The sequence below is a fragment of the Coregonus clupeaformis genome, chromosome 9, assembly GCF_020615455.1.
Source record: "Coregonus clupeaformis isolate EN_2021a chromosome 9, ASM2061545v1, whole genome shotgun sequence".
In the NCBI taxonomy this organism is placed as follows: domain Eukaryota; kingdom Metazoa; phylum Chordata; class Actinopteri; order Salmoniformes; family Salmonidae; genus Coregonus; species Coregonus clupeaformis.
The window spans coordinates 52,360,011-52,382,273 of record NC_059200.1 but is presented as its reverse complement, the minus strand read 5'-3'; the positions used below and the strand labels follow the sequence as shown (position 1 = coordinate 52,382,273).

The 22,263-nt window shown below is 40.4% G+C and overlaps 1 protein-coding gene across 4 annotated transcripts in view; it reads left to right on the top strand.

The window, feature by feature from the left end:
* The window catches only part of LOC121574079 (glutamate receptor 1), a 118,522-nt gene extending 96,473 nt beyond the window's left edge, over positions 1-22,049 (top strand). The window contains exons 12-16 of one of the 4 annotated variants that reach the window (XM_041886660.2): positions 11,088-11,286; positions 11,434-11,681; positions 15,934-16,048; positions 18,085-18,219; positions 19,922-22,049. In XM_041886660.2, the coding sequence (XP_041742594.1) occupies positions 11,088-11,286; positions 11,434-11,681; positions 15,934-16,048; positions 18,085-18,219; positions 19,922-20,089 (865 nt within the window). In that variant the 3' untranslated portion in view covers positions 20,090-22,049. Of the gene's footprint in view, positions 1-11,087; positions 11,287-11,433; positions 11,682-15,933; positions 16,049-16,579; positions 16,695-18,084; positions 18,229-19,921 lie in introns of those variants that run through there. The other 3 variants (XM_041886661.2, XM_041886662.1, XM_041886663.2) reach the window with 3 other exon arrangements.
* Positions 22,050-22,263: the final 214 nt, after the last annotated feature.

Genomic DNA, 22,263 nt, shown 5'->3' with positions numbered 1-22,263 from the left:
CCCTTCCACATGGTGATGAAAAAGGTCAAGAACAAAGGTAGTTAGAATAGTTACCCCACAGTGAAGACAGCGGAGATGAGTCATCAGCAGACAGGATACAGAGGCATCCTGCAGAACAGAACAGAAGCAGAGCAGAGTGACAGACTGACCGACAGACAGTATGGCTGGACTGGGCCTTGAGGAGGCTTTGTTCTATTCACAACCCAAGGCAGCAGTCATGGGGTCCAGGCCAGACCCAGGCCAGGGGTACCTAGCCCAGGTCAAGCCCCAGGACACAGAGTCCAGTCTGGGCCAGGAGGCTGCTGTTGGAGGGGCTTGTTGTTGTGCTCTTATAAGGGCAGACCGGGACATCAGCAGACGCTCCTCAGAGAGGAGATAGGGGTATTTTTGTGACACAAAAGAGGGTTTATTTTTCATGCTGATTCTCTGTGAATAGACATGTCAATTTCAAAAGAAGAATTTGAGAAATTAGATAGATTCGGTTATGGTTCTTACAGGATGCATTCCTTCAAGTGAGTTAACAATAAAATAACCCTTTCGGGTGGACCACTTGACATTGTGCCACCTGTGTATCTCATAGAAAGAAAATGACAGATACATATTGGATTGCAATTGCTTTTGGCCGTATCTATGTGGTTCCTTGTGCGCTGCTCCCTTGGCATAGGACAGGAGTTCCATTCTCATTATCACAATTCTCTGCCCTGCGCCTTTGTTTCCAACTAACCATACTGTACTGTGACCTGCGTCCCTGCCTGCCTGCAGCTAAAGATACCCTGACCCTCGCATGGCATCCTTTGTTCTTTTATATTCCATTGTCACCTAGGCTCAGTTAACACTTGTATATTATACATTTATTCCTTCATAAAGTCATATGGGGATTCTTTACCAGAACAATAGTGCAGGTCAGTCTGGTGACATTCCTGCTGATGGCTCACTGCCTCCTCCTCTGGGCGCTTGGCTTGCGCTAACTGCTGGCTCCTCAGCCACTGTCTGACATTTAGGTAGGACATGTGTATCCTTTTACTTTGGGGGAACTAATGGGCTCAAATTAGATTACATTTGCAGAAAGCTGCCTGTGACAGATGTTGTTTTCCCTGTCATAGATGCGGCCGTTTAGCCCTGCCAGAATGGTTAAGCTTCAGGAGAAGAACATCCCAAGCAGTCCGTCTTAGTTTGTACTGTACATGTTTATTTTCCTCTGTCCTTTTATACTCTCCAACCAGGTGGTGTACTGCAGATGGGTGATTGGTCTAAATCAAATCTTTACAAATGTGTTGATCTTCTCTTATCTGCTATTTTGCCCAACATTTAAGTGTCCCCTCTCCTCAGTTGACTTGCTTGGGTGATTTGCCTTCATCTCCTAGGCTGTCAGAGGAGAGGAGGCCTGCCTGACCCAGTGGGGATTCACCTCCTTGCTACCTCAGTGGGTCAGACAGTGATGAAAGAACTCAGTGGGATGAGGAGTTCTTTACTCATGGGGCCAGAACACAGATGAGCTACGTTCATGTCTCTCACACGTAGGGGGTATCTTAATCAGTAACGTAGCACACTGGAGGTACTACTTATATAAGAACACCTCTCCAATTAGTTTGAAGACTCTTGTGCTCCGCTCTTTGTCATACTGAGATTGTTTATGACAAGAATCTACACTGAGGATACCAAACATAAGGAACACTTCCCTAATATTGAGTTGCACCCCCCCTCCCCCTTTTGCCCTCAGAACAGCCTCAATTCGTCAGGGCATGGACTCTACAAGGTGTCGAAAGCATTCCAAAGGGATGTTGGCCCATGTTGACTACACAGTTGTGTCAAGTTGGCTGGATGTCATTTGGGTGGTGGACCGTTGTTGATACACATGGGAAACTTTTGAGCGTGAAAATTCCAGCAGCGTTGCAGTTCTTGATACAAACCTGTGTGCCTGACACCTACTACCATACCCTGTTCAAAGGCACTTAAATATTTTGTCTTGCACATTCACCCTCTGAATGGCACACATACACAATCCATGTATCAATTGTCTCAAGGCTTCAAAATCCTTCTTTAACCTGTCTCCTCCCCTTCATTTACACTGATTGAAGTGGATTTAACAAGTGACATCAATAAGGGATCATAGCTTTCACCTGGATTCACCTGGTCAGTCTGTCATGGAAAAAGCAGGTGTTCTTAATGTTTTGTATACACATGTAGGTTCTTCATTATTGCATACATTTCACGGTGTGCAATGTGAGGCTGAGCGAGTATGTACACTACAGTGATGGTTCTGTATCTCTGGATGGGTCTAATTTGGAGCAGAGATGTGGGGGATTATGAAAGGTCACCTGAAGGTCAGTATAAATAGAAAGGTCAACTAGCTACCCATACTGGGGAGTTCAGTGAGAAGACCTGCAGTGCAACAACTCAAATGTTATATATAGACAACAGCTCTGAGGGAGCAGTTTAAAGACTGGTTGGCCAGCTGCGTTTGGCAGGATGTTATTTGGCAGAGAATGCGGTAACTAGCAGACCTGCCATGTTGTGTATAATGATGATAATCTCCAAACAGCCAGATCGAAACATGACTTTGAAGAACAACATCTTTACATGAGCAATGGGAGACGGAAGTAGCAGCTTTGTGGGCAGACCCCAGCTATTTATTCATGGTAAAATGTATTTGTTCTCTGTAAATGTCACCACTGCCACTCAGAAAGGGCTCGTCACATTGCAACTCACAGGAGCCGCTCAACGCCTAGTTTAACTTCTGAGGTTAATGTCTGTGTGTGTCGTCTTAATACATGTTGATTACAGATTACATGATTACTGATTAGCTTCACAGACATACAGCTGCATTAATCCATCCATCTATTCATCATTAATTAATTCATTCATTCAGCATGTACACTGAGTATATAAAACATTAACAACACCTGCTTTTTCCATGACAGACTGAACAGGTGAATTCAGGTGAAAACTATGATTCCTTGTTGATGTCACTTGTTAAATCCACTTCAATCAGTGTAGATGAAGGGGAGGAGACAGGTTAAAGAAGGATTTTCACGCCTTGAGACAATTGATACATGGATTGTGTATGTGTGCCATTCAGAGGGTGAATTGGCAAGACAACATATTTAAGTGCCTTTGAACAGGGTATGGTAGTAGGTGCCAGGCGCACCGGTTTGTATCAAGAACTACAACGCTGCTGGGATTTTAATGCTCAACAGTTTCCCTTTGGTATCAAGAATGGTCCACCACCCAAAGGACATCCAGCCAACTTGACACAATTGTGGGAAGCATTCGAGTCAATATGGGCCAGCATCCCTGTGGAACGCTTTCAACACCTTGTAGAGTCCATACACCGATGAATTGAGGCTATTCTGATGGCAAAAGGGGGAGGTGCAACTCAATATTAGAAAGGTGTTCCTTATGTTTAGTATACTCAGCGTATACATGACAGATAGATTTAGAGAGAACACTAACCTTTTTGTTCTCCCCTGTGTAAAGCCGATGGGATTCTCTCCCATTCACAGAGGCAATCTAATATTTAAGAGAGTTTTACTGAGGGATTGCGTGAGGCAGTGAAGAAGTGGCAGTGTTGATTAGGAACACCTTCGCCAGGCCTCGCCCCTCTCACTCTCAGCCTCATACGCTCCACTTCTATTGCTGGAAGAATGTGTGATGCACCTCTAACATTACTGTAACGTTTCACAGCATGTTAAAGTCATTTACTGGACAAATATTGCATACTTACCTATGTCATACAGAGGCTTCTGTAGATAGGTGAGTTGTGAAAGGGTTAAGATGGGTTTTAATATAATTAAATGTAATCTGGCTTCTTCTGACAGCACATATTTTGCCAGTAGCCAGGGTGATATCAAGTTAATTAAAGAAAATGTGTGCGCATACATAGAGTATGTACGTGTGTGCACACCAGTGGCGGTTGGTGCCATTTAAGATGAGAGAGGATACTTTTTTTATTTCACAAGCATGACTTTATTTCTATTACAGCATATTGGATGACTGTCATTCATATTCCATTCACCCAGTTCAATGTAACATTGATAGGTTTAGGCTACTACATGATACTAAAATTGTTCCTATACACATCATGAGGTTGCTACAACCTAGCCTATGAATGAAAGTTTACAACGTAGGTGCACACAGGTCGAGAGAAACATTTGAGGTGACAAGACAGTGACACATGGACAGACAGTAACACATTCAATACCGCCTTGCACACTCTTGCCTGCATCTAGCTGATCTAGAGTGTAATTATTAGTCTAACAGTTGCAAACAATAGTTTCTATTAGACAAATTCAGGTATGTTTATCCCCGTTTCGTTTGCTTCCGTTTAAGAAACATTTTTCAACAGAATCGGCAGAATCTATACACCCCTGATCACATGTAAACACAGTTCACTTTCATAGCAGCCACGTTGTATTCCTTTTCGCATCTACGTGCTCTCCTCCTCTCACCTTTTCCCTTCGCTTGTGGACTTCAATGCTGTATGTGACCAGGGGACAAAACCTTTCCAAGCCAAACCATATCATGACCGCTACATCGTTGTCACCATATTAGCTAAAGTAACGCCATAGATAACATAGCTAATAGAACTAAAGCGTTAGTAAACCTGCTACAATCATGCAGTAACGTTACGTTACGTTACTAAGTCATGTTTTGCAGAGGGGTCAAATACTTATTTCCCTCATTAAAATGCAAATCAATTTATAAAATTTTTGACATGCGTTTTTCTGGATTATTTTGTTGTTATTCTGTCTCTTACTGTTCAAATAAACCTACCATTAAAATTATAGACTGATCATGTCTTTGTCAGTGGGCAAACGTACAAAATCAGCAGGGGATCAAATACCTTTTTCCCTCACTGTAGGTGTCCTCCAGCTACACCATGTTGCTACCCTACAGAGTGCTGTTGAGGCTACTGTATACCTTCATTGCAAAACAGTGTGTTTTAATCAATTATTTGGTGACGTGAATATATTTAGTAAAGCTTTATCTAAAAAGGATAACTTTTTTAACGTTTTACAAAAAATTTTTGTATGACATTCACAGAGGAGAATGGTCCCTCCCTTCCTCCATTAGTGGGGAAGGATCACTGTGTAATCCTTGGCTAGTCCCCCTGTCCTCCTGTCTGTGTGTCTGCAGTGAGACATGATCTTGAATGGGTCAGACCTCCAGGCCCAAGGCAGATGTGATCAGTGTGACCAGATGCCCCGACGCTCCTCTTCCTCCCCCAGGCACAGCCTGTCTTTTCAGCTCTGCTGTTACACACACTCCAACACCCTGCCATCCCATAGCTACAAAGGTTTACACACTCACACATACTCCTCCTTTTACAGTACATACAGTACACTCTGTTTATAATAATATGCCATTTAGCAGACGCTTTTATCCAAAGTGACTTACAGTCATGCGTGCATACATTTTTTTGTGTATGGGTGGTCCCGGGGATCGAACCCACTACCTTGGCGTTACAAGCGCCGTGCTCTACCAGCTGAGCTACAGAGTACCCACACAAACACGCACATAGGTATGCACGTCCAGACACACACACACACACACATACACTCACAAACTCAACCCTGCGTGCCTCACAGCCCTTTCCCAGTGCAGAGGTGAGGTGGCCCAGTCACCCTGAGTGTTATGACATGCTCAACAGTTTAACAGAACAACGGTTCTGTCAAAAACAGAGATGACCGTCACATCTGAGCTGTGTGCTGCAATCATTGCACTGTCATGTTCAGACAATACAGACCGACAGAATGCAAGTTGTGAAGTTAAGCATTGTCTCTGGAGACTTGTTACCCGCCCAGACTTGGCTGAAAGACCTACTGACATAACACTGCCTCCCTCCCTCAGATGTCGGTGCCTGTGTGTGTGTCGGTGCCTGTGTGCATGTGTTTGCTGTAGCATACACTTGGGAAATGATATCTCATTTTCATTTTACTGTTGCCATTGGCGATTTGTGTATCGTTATTGTACCTCATTACCTCTTATATTGAATTGATGGTAGTGTTATACAGTAGCTATCCACATTAATATCAACCCTCCTGACCAGTTAGTTGCATTTTCATGAAAATTGTAATAAACTAATGTCAATTTTAGAAGTGTTCCCTGCTGCTAACATGCTGGAAGTGTAACTGGACGACCAAGCTGTTTTTCCCACCTTGTTGTAGTGGCTGGACCTGGAGCGTTCCCCTGTGTCCAGTTCTTGTGCCTGTTAGCTGTCATGAATTTAAGTTGAAACAGAAGAAATGGCTTCATAGTGTGCCTGCTGAAGGCAAGAACACTCTTGATTTCTTACCTACCTACTTACATACATTATTATTATTATTATTATTATTATTATTTTTATTCCGCTCTATCTAGAGCTTAAACCGCTTAAGCTATTAACACCAAATCAACGTTAGAATGTGCTGACAGGCCGTCTTCAGGTTGCTTAAGAAAATATTTTTGAAACTATTTATGCTTTTTGTACTACAACCATATTTGCATAAAACTCAATGCAAGTCAATAGCCATAGACTTGAATTGTAAAACATTTAAAAATGGATACGCATCTCCTCTTTCACCATTTAAGCTATCAACACCAAACCAACTTTAAGATGTTCAGAACGACTCTACTTAGATTTCATATCAAAGGCTTTTTGATACTTTTGATACTTTTTACTATAAGTATTTAAAACTTGCAATATTTACATTAGAGTCAATGGTGACAATAAGAGGTAGATTTTCACAGTGCCACTGCTTTCTAACCATTAAAGATAGAAACTCTAAACCAACTTCAGGATGAAGGAAACACTGAATAGATTAATAGATTATTTAATTTCTCCATCCATTAATAAATTAACATTTGCATACATTTTCATATTAGAGCAAAACTCATAACTCTGTAACCGTATACGCTATATACTACAACAATATTTAAATTAGCTCCCAATGGATTGCAATGGCAAAAAAGGGCGACAGACTTGAATGGTAAAAATAAATAAAAATTCTAGACCTATCTCCTCTTTCACCGTTTAAGCTATCAACACCAAACCAACGTTGAGATATTCAGACTGACCCAACTTACGTATATTGCTTGCATTCAGATTTTTATACTATTAACACTTTTTCAACTATAACAATAACACATTTGATTTGCATAAAATAACATGGGTTAGAATGAAAACCATAGGAATACAGTGGTAGCTATTCAAAATGGTCCTGCTCCTTGGCCAATTACAAGACCAACTTTAAAACGTTAAGAACAATCCTAACTTAAAATCTTTATAAACTATAAACTGTTTTAATTAGCATAAATTAGCATATAACTTAATGGGTTCAATGCCAACCATAAAAACACAGTGGTAGACATGTTAAATGCTACTGCTCTTTAACCATTTCATCTACAAACATTTAAACAACGTTAACTATTTCTATTTGCAAACATTAGCATAAAATAACCCACCATCTCTTGAACAGTTTAAGCGAGAGACATCAAACCAACTTTCACATGTTCAGGCTATCATATCCTATGAATCATTCAATCAATTAATCAATCTATCAATTCTCACATCTACCTACTTTTTCAACTATAACCAGTCACTACCATTACTACTGCAGTCACTTCCACTACTATAACTTATTTCACAACCACTAATACTTTAAGACAAGCTAGCAAACACACACATTTTCTTCTGGAAATGTAGTTGTTTTTGCTTTCCTTTGCTGGTATTATCAGTGGCATTCTCACATGCCCCCCCCCCACCCCACACACACCCCTATTCCTCGGCTCCCTCTGTTGTCGCTGTCTTTAAATTCTCTTTTAGTGTGTGAGCTGCATTGTGCAGCAGGGATTCAGGGCAATAAAATGAGCTTTTGTTCAGCGAATCTTCCAGAGTAACGGTTGCCATGATTTCTGGATTTGGAAACAGGTCTGTGGGTGATGATGTTCTTCTCCCCAAATATGCAGGGTGAATCCAAATACTGGAGCCAGCTAATCCTCTGCTTTGCATAAAACAACAGAGAACAACACCTTGTTATTTTTATTTTCACACAATTACTCTGCTTTAGTTAGCTGCTTTGCTGCTTCCAAGAGAGGAGTGTCATCTTCGAGAAACCTGCATTTACACTCAGTGCTCCTTTAATGCTGAACGCTATTTGCTACAGATCTATCAGCTTTCCCCATCTTCCCCTCAGCCCACACAACTTTCATGTTTATTTACACCTGATCTGCCTGAAATTGAGAAGATTGTTTCATAGAATGCATACTAATTGGATGGGTGCAGCCTACAAAGGACAATCCAACAATACGTGTTTCTGTTTTCATAAATGTGATCACTGTTTCACAGCGACGCTGTGATCATTGGAGCAGACATGCTGCAGCAGCTATCTCTGTCCCTGCTGTGGTTTAGAAGACTTTTGTAGCAGAACGTAGAACGCTCACAGATTCAGGCCTAGAATCATTTATCAAAGGTTTGTGCGCACAAAAAAGACTAAACCTTGCGTGTGCCAGTTTTCCCGCAAAGGTTGGTATTGATCCCTTTTGAACTTGATGGGAAAGTATGCACAACTTCTAGTGGTTGATCAACTGTATTGCAAGCAAATATAGTTATTTTAAGGGAAATAGCATTGTTTGATGCACAGTAATTATAATAACGGTAGGCTAATAAAAACATTAAAATGTAGGCCTAATGATAAAACAGATGCATTTGCCATTGGTAAGGAGATCAAATAGCAGCATGTCACCTAATATATTTATTTTACTTTTATTATTCAGGCCTAAATCATAATCATATTACAGGGCATGTCTCTCCTTTTCTGACAGGGCTGGTTTATTCCCGCTACACAACAACTATTAGGCTACCATTTATCCATTGCTCATTTGATAGCCAACCATGCTCAAAGGTAAATAGATCAGTAGCCTATTTAAAATATTTGACAGTATGGGTAGGCTACAGTATTGCTGTGCGATAGGAGCGCAACATCATAGCCTATTTAATCTCAGAGCCTATACCAAGGCAGGAGATAGAAACACAATCATGTGTTGATAAACAAAATATTGAGCAACAGTTCGTCCTTTGCATAGAAGTGTGGGCTGTAGGCAGCATTTACTTTGAAATTGTTTGAATATCAAATCAAATCAAATTGTATTTGTCACATGCGCCGAATACAAGAGGCACTTACCGTGAAATGCTTACTTACAAGCCCTTAACCAACAATGCAGTTCAAGAAATAGAGTTAAGAAAATATTTACTAAATAAAGTAAAGTAAAAAATAAAATAAAAGTAACACAATAAAATAACAATAACGAGGATATATACCGGGGGTACCGGTACTGAGTCAATGTGCGGGGGTACAGGTTAGTCGAGGTAATTTGTACATGTAGGTAGGGGTAAAGTGACTATGCATAGATAATAAACAGTGAGTAGCAGCAGTGGGGGGGGTCAATAGTCCGGGTGGCCATTTGATTAATTGTTCATCAGTCTTATGGCTTGGGGGTAGAAGCTGTTAAGGAGCCTTTTGGACCTAGACTTGGCGCTCCGGTACCGCTTGCCGTGCGGTAGGTGAGCTAACAGTCTATGACTTGGGTGACTGGAGTTTGTGACAGTCTTTGGGCCTTCCTCTGACACCGGCTAGTATATAGGTCCTAGATGGCAGGAAGCTTGGCCCCAGTGATATACTGGGCTATATGCACTACCCTCTGTAGCGCCTTACGGTCGGATGCCGAGCAGTTGCCATACCAGGCGGTGATGCAACCGGTCACGATGGTGCAGCTGTATAACTTTTTGAGGATCTGGGGACCCGTCAGGAAGTCCAGGATCCAGTTGTAAAGGGAGGTGTTTAGTCCCAGGGTCCTTAGCTTAGTGATGAGCTTTGTGGGCACTATGGTGTTGAACGCTGACCTGTAGTCAATGAACAGCATTATCACATAGGTGTTCCTGTTGTCCAGGTGGGAAAGGGCAGTGTGGAGTGCGATTGAGATTGCGTCATCTGTGGATCTGTTGGGGCGGTATGCAAATTGGAGTGGGTCTAGGGTTTCCGTGATGATGGTGTTGATGTGAGCCATGACCAATCTTTCAAAGCACTTCATGGCTACCGACGTGAGTGCTACAGGGCGGTAGTCATTTAGGCAGGTTACCTTCGCTTTCTAGGGCACAGGGTCTATGGTGGTCTGCTTGAAACATGTAGGTATTACAGACTCGGTCAGGGAGAGGTTGAAAATGTCAGTGAAGACACTTGCCAGTTGTGTCTGCGCATGCTCTGAGTACACATCCAAGTAATCCGTCTGGCCCCGCAGCCTGAATGTTGACCTGTTTAAAGGTCTTGGTCACATCGGCTACTGTGAGCGTGATTAGAGAGTCGTCCGGAACAGCTGGTGCTCTCATGCATGCTTCAGTGTTGCTTACCTCGAAGCGAGCATAAAAGGCAGTTAGCTTTACAATCGATCTTGCAGAATGCGCGGCCAGTGTTTGGCACTTTTCAGTCTGAAAAGTCATTGCAAAAGATTAGCCATTGCACTTTCTTTTAGAAACTGACATGGCCCAGTTCCAACATTTCCAAAACATACAGCAAATGAGGGTTTTTGTTACCATAAAAGGTGAATGGAGGGCATTTTCCAGATGGGGTTGTAGCGCTCGTTCAAGAGTGCACAAATGTAGTATGGCTCTGATTTATCAATGAAAACATCCATATATTTTGCATGTGACAGTTTGATAAACCCCAATAATTTGTTGTGCACGCAAAGCCTAGAATTTAGTGAGAAATGTACGCACAGTTGATAAATGAGTCGCCAGGTCTTTTGAAGGTACAATTATCGCTATGATTGATAATGAATATTTTAATTGCTTATCTTTTTCTCATATTGTGTATGTTACACATCTCACTGTACCCGTGGCATTGTGAGAAACTGTGATAATCCAAGTGATTGAGTGGTTATCTGTAGTGTCAACAGAATGCAATGCAGTGTCATTGTGTGCCAAGAAACGATTAGTGTTACTCTTGAAACATGGATTTGTCACTCCCCTCATGCAACACTTTCCCTTTCGTTTGAGTCTATCGTAGACTGGCAATGTTTGGATAATTGGAGACTCCTCTCTCTCTTCTCTCTAGGTCCCTCTCTGGTCGCATTGTGGGGGGCGTGTGGTGGTTCTTCACCCTCATCATCATCTCCTCCTACACGGCTAACCTGGCTGCCTTCCTCACAGTAGAGAGGATGGTGTCGCCTATAGAGAGTGCTGAGGACCTGGCCAAGCAGACGGAGATCGCCTATGGTACCTTAGACGGAGGCTCCACCAAAGAGTTCTTCAGGGTGAGCTGCTGCTCTAGATGTTATCACTCTGAAAAAGCATACAGTCATGAAGTGGCTCTATAGTTTCTGATGAGATGGCTACATTCTCAAAGAGCACATCTGTAGCCTATATAGTTCACTCAAGTCATTATTGTTTTTGCACCTCAGAGATCGAAGATTGCCGTGTTTGAGAAGATGTGGTCCTACATGAAGTCTGCCGACCCGTCAGTGTTTGTGAAGACCACAGACGAGGGCGTGGTACGGGTCAGGAAGTCCAAAGGGAGGTATGCCTACCTGCTGGAGTCCACCATGAACGAGTACATCGAGCAGAGGAAACCATGTGACACTATGAAGGTGGGCGGAAACCTGGACTCTAAAGGATACGGCATCGCCACTCCCAAGGGATCAGCACTAAGGTAATTACAGGCTGGTCACATCACCATGACGATCTACCACATGTTGTGTTTTACATGTGAATGCCAAAGACACAATGAGGTGAGTGAGCTTACATAAATGATCAATTATTTTTCAGATGTAATTATAAAGTAGATAATAATGACTGAAGAGATATTTGCTTTAATACATTTAGTTAAATGTTATATTAATGTCTCAATCTATGGGCAAATTATGCACATTTTGTCTGTTTCAGTAATAATGCGTAATAGTTACATATTGTAATGTTATAGTGAGATCTCATTCAGCCATACATAACTATACTGTACTTATGGTTTGTAACCACTCTCACCAGAAGTCTAGAATGCTTGTGTCCCTTCTGTCTCAACTCAGTTAATAAAGTATCATCAACACGTACTTACAGTTGAAGTCAGAACTTTACATACACCTTAGCCAAATACATTTAAACTCAGTTTTTCACAATTACTGACATTTATTCCTAGTAAAAATTCCCTGTCTTAGGTCAGTTAGGATCACCACTTTATTTTAAGAATGTGAAATGTCAGAATAATAGTAGAGAGAATGATTTATTTCAGCTTTTATTTATTTCATCACATTCCCAGTGGGTCATACGTTTACATACACTCAATTAGTATTTGGTAGCATTGCCTTTAAATTGGTTAACTTGTGTCAAACGTTTCAGGTAGTCTTCCACAAGCTTCCCATAATAAGTTGGGTGAATTTTGGCCCATTCCTCCTGACAGAGCTGGTGTAACTGAGTCAGGTTTGCAGGCCTCCTTGCTCGCACACGCTTTTTCAGTTCTGCCCACAAATGTTCTATAGGATTGAGGTCATGGCTTTGTGATGGCCACTCCAATACCTTGACTTTGTTGTCCTTAAGCCATTTTGCCACAACTTTGGAAGTATGCTTGGGGTCATTGTCCATTTGGAAGACCCATTTGCTACCAAGCTTTAACTTCCTGACTGATGTCTTGAGATGTTGCTTCAATATATCCACATCATTTTCCTTCCTCATGATGCCATCTATTTTGTGAAGTGCACCAGTCCCTCCTGCAGCAAAGCACCCCCACAGCATGATGCTGCCACCCCTGTGCTTCACGTTTGGGATGGTGTTCTTCGGCTTGCAAGTTTCCTCCTTTTTCCTCCAAACATAACGATGGTCATTATGGCCAAACAGTTCTATTTTAGTTTCATCAGACCAGAAGACATTTCTCCAAAAAGTACGATCTTTGTCCCCATGTGCAGTTGCAAACCGTAGTCTGGCTTTTTTATGGCGGTTTTGGAGCAGTGACTTCTTCCTTGCTGAGCGGCCTTTCAGGTTATGTCGATATAGGACTCGTTTTACTGTGGATATAGATAGTTTTGTACCTGTTTCCTTCAGCATCTTCACAAGGTCCTTTGCTGTTGTTCTGGGATTGATTTGCACTTTTCGCACCAAAGTACGTTCATCTCTAGGAGACAGAACGCGTCTCTTTCCTGAGAGGTATGACAGCTGCGGGGTCCCATGGTGTTTATACTTGCGTACTATTGTTTGTACAGATGAATGTGGTATCTTCAGGCATTTGGAAATTGCTCCCAAGGATGAACCAGACTTGTGGAGACCTACAATTTTTTTCTGAGGTCTTGGCTGATTTATTTTGATTTTTCCATGATGTCAAGCAAAGAGGCACTGAGTGTGAAGGTAGGCCTTGAAATACATCCACATGTACACCTCAAATTGACTCAAATGTTGTCAATTAGCCTATCAGAAGCTTCTAAAGCCATGACTTCATTTTCTTGAATTTTCCAAGCTGTTTAAAGGCACAGTCAACTTAGTGTATGTAAACTTCTGACCCACTGGAATTGTGATACAGTGAATTATAAGTGAAATAATCTGTCTCTAAACAATTGTTGGAAAAATTACTTGTGTCATGCACAAAGTAGATGTCCTAACCGACTTGCCAAAACTATAGTTTGTTAACAAGAAATTTGTGGAGTGGTTGAAAAAACGAGTTTTAATGATTCCGACCTAAGTGTATGTAAACTTCCGACTTCAACTGTATGTTGGAAGCATGACTGTTCAGTCCCTTACTTATTCATACAATATCATTTTGCAATGTCTTTCTCCATTAAATAACTAAGCAAACGGGGGACGATAACGGTTATGAAAATATAAATTCAGTCTTGACAGATAGTACATGAAAGCTAATTAAAATGAACTTTAAATTAAGCCCTGATGTTATTACCTGCAGCTTTTTATCTTTGCGCTCTGTGGTGCTGTTTCACTGCTTCATTTGGAAAAACAGTAGACAATGGAGACACTACAAGAGATGTGCACTTTGGTAGTAAATATCAAATCGGCATTTTCGCAAGAAAGAGCCCTAGAAATAGAATCCTACATTTTAGTTGTTACCTTTCCTTGTACCATCTCTCATGATTGAATTACCATTTTATTTTAGTACCAAAAACCAATTATGACCCAGTATTTGCCTAGTTATTTCAGGGCAAAGGCACTGTAACCCAGTTTTATTTATGTTTTGCAAGATTTTGCTGTTCAAATTTAGGAACTCATGAGTTTCACCACTTTTCATGCATCTGTGTTCAATCAGATTTTATTTTCCTCATATTAACAGGCCCATTCACAAAGCACATAGGCTTTGGCATCCACACCTAGCAGCCTTTTTGATCGATCACTCATGTCGTTTACCTAGTTTATAGTCTACCAATTCCACATTACCTGCATCACATATGTTTGATACACATGTAATATCTTTATCAAGGTGACCGAAGAGAGTGGTGTTTCACAAAGGCTTTCATACTTACACTCACTGATGTGATGGCTGGTACAGGCTGGGCGGGATTGCCTCATACATGCTCTGAGATTAACTGTTTTGTATCACACTGTGGCTGTGAATTCAAATTCGCTATCAAGTTCCGAGCCAATTATGTCAATTGATCTTTATTTGGATTTACGTATATAGGATTTATATTTTCCTATTCTACATTCTTAAAGTTGTAAAAATGTTGCTCTTGAAAACGAACCATCTAAAACTAGCTTTAACCAATCAATAATCACCATGCCGCAGTGTACTATATTTGCACTTTAATGATAGTTTGTGTATGTTGGAAGTAGAAAATGCTGTTGAAATAACTACTGTATGAACTGTAAGAACTTTGCCACATCAGATGCATACTATTCTATATGAGCTTTGGTTTTGATCATTTGGAAAATCTCTTAACCATCAGTTCTAAATACGATCAATGTTGCTCTGTCAGATTCAGACAACACCATTATCCACCATCATAAAGTTGTAAACTGTAATCAGTTCTCCATAATATCCATGAAACACAAATGGACCAAGAGTCATTCATTGCTATGCTTCTGATGTGGCCCACCATTCCATCCCACCCTTGCCTTATCTTGCCTTACCTGTTGAAAATGTAATGTTCTTCCTTCCTGTTTTTCCCCACATCATCATCACTCACATCACTTTATTTTGTCAGTTGCATCACAAGAAAACTGACGCTCTCAAAGATAAATGCTACTAATCCTAATACAGGATGTGGATTTCTTTTACTCATCCATAAGGCAGACTCTTTCTTTCCAATTCTCTCTGGATAAGAAAGAATTCAGGGGTTTTACTGAGAAAGACTCTAGCTTGTTGAGGTTCATGCTGCTATATGTCCATTAGTCTTCTTTTCAGCAGCACCTTCTGCCATGTTAGTAATGAGAGGGTTGTCCACAGTGGACCAGCAATAGCAAAGGGTGAAGGCAAGGGAATGGACCACAATGGACAATATCGGTAATGCTTTGGATGGTGTTCCTTGATCACAACAATAACACAATGAATGATGATGACTGACGAAAACTGAATATTACAAAGTGAATCAACAAGTTGGCTATTTATGCCTTTTCCTTATCCAGGGAACTACTTATTTCAGGAAATGTTCATAGAACGATATGATCACACACCAAAATCTAAGACATTACTGACATTTATAGTTCTCCTACCTATAACCCTTGTCTTGCTTGGTAAAATCTGTCATGGTTTAGCCATATTACATTATTTTTACATACTAGAAACAAATGTTTGTCTTAATTGTACAGTGTCAGCCACATTATTAGTTACTTATTTTTTTAAATACATTTTTCATTGTTCTGATGACAATACCTACTTTTTACTCTTTAGACTTTATTTCTGAACTACCTCTGCCACACACCACGTATCACATCTCCATAAATGCTGACCAGTATTATTCTATTATCATTTCAAGAAACCCAGTAAACTTGGCAGTGTTAAAACTGAACGAGCAGGGCCTGTTGGACAAATTGAAAAACAAATGGTGGTACGACAAGGGCGAATGCGGCAGCGGGGGAGGTGATTCCAAGGTCAGCCCCAGTATGAGAAACCTAGCGGGTAACCACGACGATGGGGGTAACCGGCAACGTACCTTCAAAAACACACTGGCTGCAATACCACAAATCCCCCTTCGTCCTTGGTGACGTTAGTTTGTGTAACCGTAGAACTATATTGTATTATAAATTCTTAAAAAACTTGCAGTTTACTTTCAAAGTAGTTGTATTAGCAATTCCCCGAAATTACACAGTTTTATGTATGTTTTCTCAAGTACTGCCTTTATAGAGCAACAATAATTGACAGGTTTGCATATCTGAGTGTTTACATTTTGCCGGTTACCCAAAGTGATATAGTAATACACATCTTGCAGTAGGGAGAAAGGACACAAAGCTAGATGGAGTATTAATGCATATCACTTTGGCAGTGACAGTTTCAAGTTGTGATTGTGTTTTTTTGTTTATCTATCTAGATATCTATACATAATCATGGGTGTATGTTTACTATGTGCTGAATAACATAAGATAACATGGGTAATGTTATTTATGTTATTTCCCTGGTTGAAGAATCCCCGTAAACCTAGCGGTGTTGAAACTCAATGAGCAAGCCGTCTTAGACAAACTAAAGAACAAATGGTGGTACGATAAGGGAGAGTGTGGAAGCAAGGACTCCGGAAGAAAGGTCAGTCCATGTGTTGGTCCTATACTTAACACCAAGATTGAGCATTAGCACTTCTGTAAGGTCGTTCCCTAGCACTCAGCACCTTTTCTCTTTGTCTCCAATCTGCCATTTACCCAAACTGGTGTCCTTATAACAGCGATTCATGTCAGCTCTGGAACTCAGACACCTTAGTGATTAGTGTTAATTGCTGTGTCCTCGCATCCTATGGATAAGTCAACGGCCTGTAATTAGATCTTGGTAAATGCTTGTTTCATCAAACCAAAATGTATACCTAGGGTTGGATTCTCTGACGTTGAATAGTATATGTTGAATAGTATAGTAAAACAAAGCTAAAAACCATAAAATTGCTGTCAGCGCCAATACCATATTTTCCAATGTCTGGGATATTCTTGAGTCATCAACAGACAAAGTATTCACAGTTTGCTGAATGAATAGAATTTTGATTGATTTGTGATCTTAACTTTCAAAATAAAATAAAGAGACACAAGTGTAAATGACGGTGCGGAGAGAAAGCCCTTGATACAAGACCTCCTCCATATCTGGATCTTCTCTCCCAGAATCGGCCCCTCTAGTGCTGTTTTCCTCGTCTCTGTCTTTTATTTAGACAGTGTGCATGCTATTGGATGAGATCCAAGACACGGCCTGTCGGCCACCAAATCCAGACAATGCATGTCACGGATGTGCACAAACCCTCTTGTGATGTCATGACTACCATGGCTTGTCGAACCAATTGCCCTCCCTTATTTAGTGCATTTATTTGAAAATGTAATGATATTTTATAGAGATACCCCTACCTATGAAGTAAACCTAAAACAAAGTTGACCTTTTTTCCTCTTGCATGGTTCCACTCTATTAGAACAAGTCTTGGAATTATTTAGAATACACAACACCAGCTACATATCATTCTGGAACTTCCTGGTTAAGTAAAGGATAAATAAATAAGCGAGGAGATATAGAATGGAATTCATGGTTTTTAATGCAAATGTGATTTTGATTGACTGGACATTATGTCATATAAAAGATACAGTATACCATAAATGCACATTAATCCTCTACTTTCTGAGGACATGTTCACCCCAAGCTTGTTAGATGTGCATGACTCTGCATGTTTCTGTCAGTCTTAGAAATATACTGTATCAAGTTTGTTGTTGATAGTAGTCAGTTAAATTAGAAAGACATGCCAGCACCTTTATAGGTGATAAACAATAACCTGTTGATTAATGAAGGCACACTTAAGGGTATATGCCTTATAAGGTCACCATTACAGTGTAGTAGCCTTAGAGAACAGTTATATGGTTATCCTACCTTTATATTAGTGTACTATGGTGTGCTGTGGTGTTTTTCTTGGGCATGATTTGGTGCATCTCACCCTGTGTCTCTGTGCCTGTAGGACAAGACCAGTGCTCTGAGCCTCAGCAATGTGGCTGGGGTGTTCTACATCTTAATTGGAGGGCTGGGGCTGGCTATGCTCGTGGCCTTGGTCGAGTTCTGTTACAAGTCCAGGATTGAGTCCAGGAGGATGAAGGTAAGCTAAGTGCAGGACTACAGGCAGCGCTTGCCATAACCTTTATGCAATGACGAAGGCTCTGTAATGTAATAAGAGCCAATATCCATGACTCTAACTTGGCACCGATTATTATCTACTCATGCCGCCACTATGACTCATACAGAGATACTGTACATCTCCCTGAACTACAGGAATGAAGAATAAAGCACTTTGTCAGGCATAGAGCTGTTTTAATGAAGGGTTCCATGCAGTGCTACAGCTACTAGATGACTATGATTTGAGTAATTGTGCTGAAGAGTTTGTGTGTAGGTGGAGAATATGTCACACCACTTCTTAGTTGTACAATACTTATTCTCTCCTGTGTTGTACTGTATCTTCTGGAAATAGAGACGTTTGTGTTATGTTTGTAATCGCCATCTCTGATGACCCTTGAAAATAATCACATATTAACTGGCAGATGCATTTGATCATGCTACAGTAGAAGCTCCTATTTAGATCTAAGATGTGGCTGTCTTTTCATCTTATCAGAGAATTAGTTCAGACTTGTATATAACTTTGATGAGCAACTTCTCATTAACCTCATGGACTTAATGATTAATATTTGTATTTATTCAAATTTTTACATTGTAGTCATTTAGCAGAGCCTCTTATCCAGAGCTACTTACAATTAGTGCAGCGTTTCCCAAACGCGGTCCTCTGGACTCCAAGGGGTGCACGTTTTGGTTTTGAATGTATTTATAAAATAAAAAAACGAACATCCAAATGCAGCAGACAGTAAGATTAAGTAATTACAACAGATGTGTTGTTTATTACATCAGTTAAGAAGACATGAAACCAGGGACTTTCTTTGCATATGAGCAACAAAAGTGATTTAATGACATTATTATATTTTAATGTGTATATGATACATGCCTGCTTTACAGTACATGTTCAACTCTCCAGCATAAACAGCCATTCTGTTGAAAATGTTTACTTGTCATGTTGAGTAGACAGCAGAATCACATAACTGCTGTGTTTAAAGTATCACAGCCACAAATCGCTGCTGCGAATATACCAATTAGTCTGCATCAGCCGAAGAGCATAATCCTCGGAATCCATTGAAGTGTGCTGGATTTAAATCATTTATACACCGAGGATGTACAAGCCCACATCCAGATCATTAGCTCCAGTTTCAAGCCTACAGGGTTTCATTATGTTAAACTAATGCAGAAGAGAGTAGGCTGGGAGCTAGTGCCGCACGGTTCTGCTTGCGTTATTGTTATGGGTTCGGCCTCATATTTTGTATGGTACAATTATTGGACATGGCTCTCCACTGTGTGAAATAAACAGAGAGAAATAAGCAGAGAGAATGAGTTCATTCTCTGATCTTTCACAAGAGTTTATGATGGAATAAAGCAACTGAGTGACTCATAGTACAGAAGTCAGGATTGTCTGTTTGCAAATCCCTGCTTTATACAAAGTCACTGAACCAATAATGATGACTTAGTGGCTGTTTCAAGTAATTCGTTTTTTTTAACGCATTACCGAGGGATATGTCCATCCTAAATTGAACTCAGTCAAGTAAAATTAACCCAGTTGGCTTCAGTAGATTAACTCAGTAGAGTTCAATATTTCAATAGATTACCTTAGTAGAGATCAGCAGAGTTCATGCGTAACTATCATGTGTTTCTCTGTGTTGTTGTTATGTAACACAGTAGTGTAATGAAACTCTCCCATGCAGCAAATCATTGATGCGGCCATGCTGAGCTCCACCCTGAGCAGGATGACCAGGACAGGGAGTGGGGGAGAGAACGGACGGGTGGTCGCCCATGACTTCCCCAAAGCTGCACAGACTCTCCCCTGCATGAGCCAGGCCGCAGGCATGGGCCTGAGCACCACAGGCATGTGATCGGGCAGCCCTTCCCCAGACCCCACAAAAATGAGGAAAGGAAAAGAGAGGAAGAGAAGGGGGGAAAAGTGTTGCACTGCGGCATTTCGCTCACCCGCCACTGAACTACTGCCAAAAGGATTCACTGACTGCTCATGCTGGACTCCTGAACGTAGAAAGAACAAACAGAATCACTTGTCGAAAGAGATTTATTTGGATCTCTTCTGCTGCAATAAAGAGGCTGTCTTGGACGTTGATCGGAGGCATAATTTTTGGTGTATCTAAAAAGAGAAGCTCTTCCCCAACCCAAGAATAGTGACACTTATTGCACTATGCCAATTCAGTTTGTCCTGTCTGCTTTGATATGTCAATAACAGTCATGAACAGCTATGTCGTCTGCCTTATAATGAACAGTGGTTTTGTTCCTTGAGACACAAGCATTTCCAATTCCAAACATTAGACTCACACCCACTTAGTACACTATCTATAGATGCATACAGTATGCTGAATAAAAGTTTTGTATGTTTGCACTGGAAGGACACATTACAGGACTGGATGATTTATTTTGTCATTCTGTTAATGTCACTCCATTGAAATAGAATGCCTCCTACTTACAGATTTCCTCTCTAATTTGCTCATCATCTGACATGGAGAAAAAAAATATGTAACATTTTGAAATGACTATTTAGAGAGAAGTTTTTGTGCAGCCATGACATATTTCCCAACCATTTTCTCTATGTTGTTCATACGTGTCTTAAACCACCTGTTTGTAGGCAATCTATTGACCTGTCATTTGATACCACAGTGATGTCCTTTAAGTACAGTGACGTATGACAAGACTCCAACTAGATTTCAAACTAAGGTGAAAGGATTAAATAGAGTACAGATAGCAGGTAGCAATTATAATCTGTTCTATTTCATGATGCATGTTGCCATTAATACGTCAGGGTTGAAGTATAAGCCATTGATAAAGAGATGGAAATGTTCCACTACCAATTAGCTGGTAAGTAGATGGCAGTACAACATCTAGTGGTTTAACATCTTTGACATTAATGAGATGATTAATATAGTGGCTTTAGAGTTGGAAATGAGAGGATGGCAGAATTAGCCCACAAATTAGGGTGAGCCATTTGATTTAACTCTACAAATCCACTGATATTTCAGTCTTTTAAACCTACTAAATGGATTTGTGGATGGTGATTTTGAAATAAGGCATATGATAAAAAACAATTTTACACAGCTGCAACTTTTTGGATCCACAGTACATCCAAGGTGAGTTTGAATGGATTTGTTCTAAAGATTCCCTTATTCCTAAGCACAAGAACACTTAAAATGGACTCAAAATACACACTGTATCTTATACTGTATGTACTGTAACATGGTATTCTACTGTAAGGGAAAGCATCTCATAGTCCATTGAGCAGCCATCCATTGTATCTGTTACTATCCATCACCCAATATGTTGCTGTATGACTCAAGAGAGTAATTGTATTCTATACATTTTCTCCCTATTTGTCATCATCTTTGGCATAGCACAATAAAAGGGAGTGTCACACAACTTAAAAGGTTTTTGTACCTTAATCAATTTGTTTTAAAAAACAAATAATATCCACATTTGTATGATATGAACTATATGTTCAGACACCCTGATGATGTTGAAATGGTGTTCCATTCAGTTGACTATTGGTTCAGCCAGTTTTGTTTGATCTATTTTCACTCCAATTCATGTTGTGCATTTATAGTGAGATTCAATTTATATTGTCTTTTAAAATACTATTTTGGGTCTGCCACTACTTTGTTTAATTTCCTTCAAAAAATGCAAGAGAAAAGCTACCTTATGTCTTTGTGTTCACATCTGTCTCAAGAGATAGCTTTTAGAAAAATACTAATCCAAGATGTGACTTGGATTTCAATAGGAGGGGAAATAAAACTTTGTTTAGTAACAGTGCTCTCAATAAATTAAAAACTTTTGTAACCACATGCCAGGGATTGTTTGGATTCTCTTTCCCTTTACTCAGCGCTTTGCTTGGTCTGGGGAGAATAGGATGATGAGCCTAAGAGTGAAAATAGTCTGGGGAGATGGAGAGAGAGAAAGAGACTCTCCCCTTGTGTGTATCTCTATAGTTTATAGCGTCATTAAATTAGTGAACTGAAGAAGGGTAATTGTTTTAAGATTGCCTTTTAGAATCTTCACA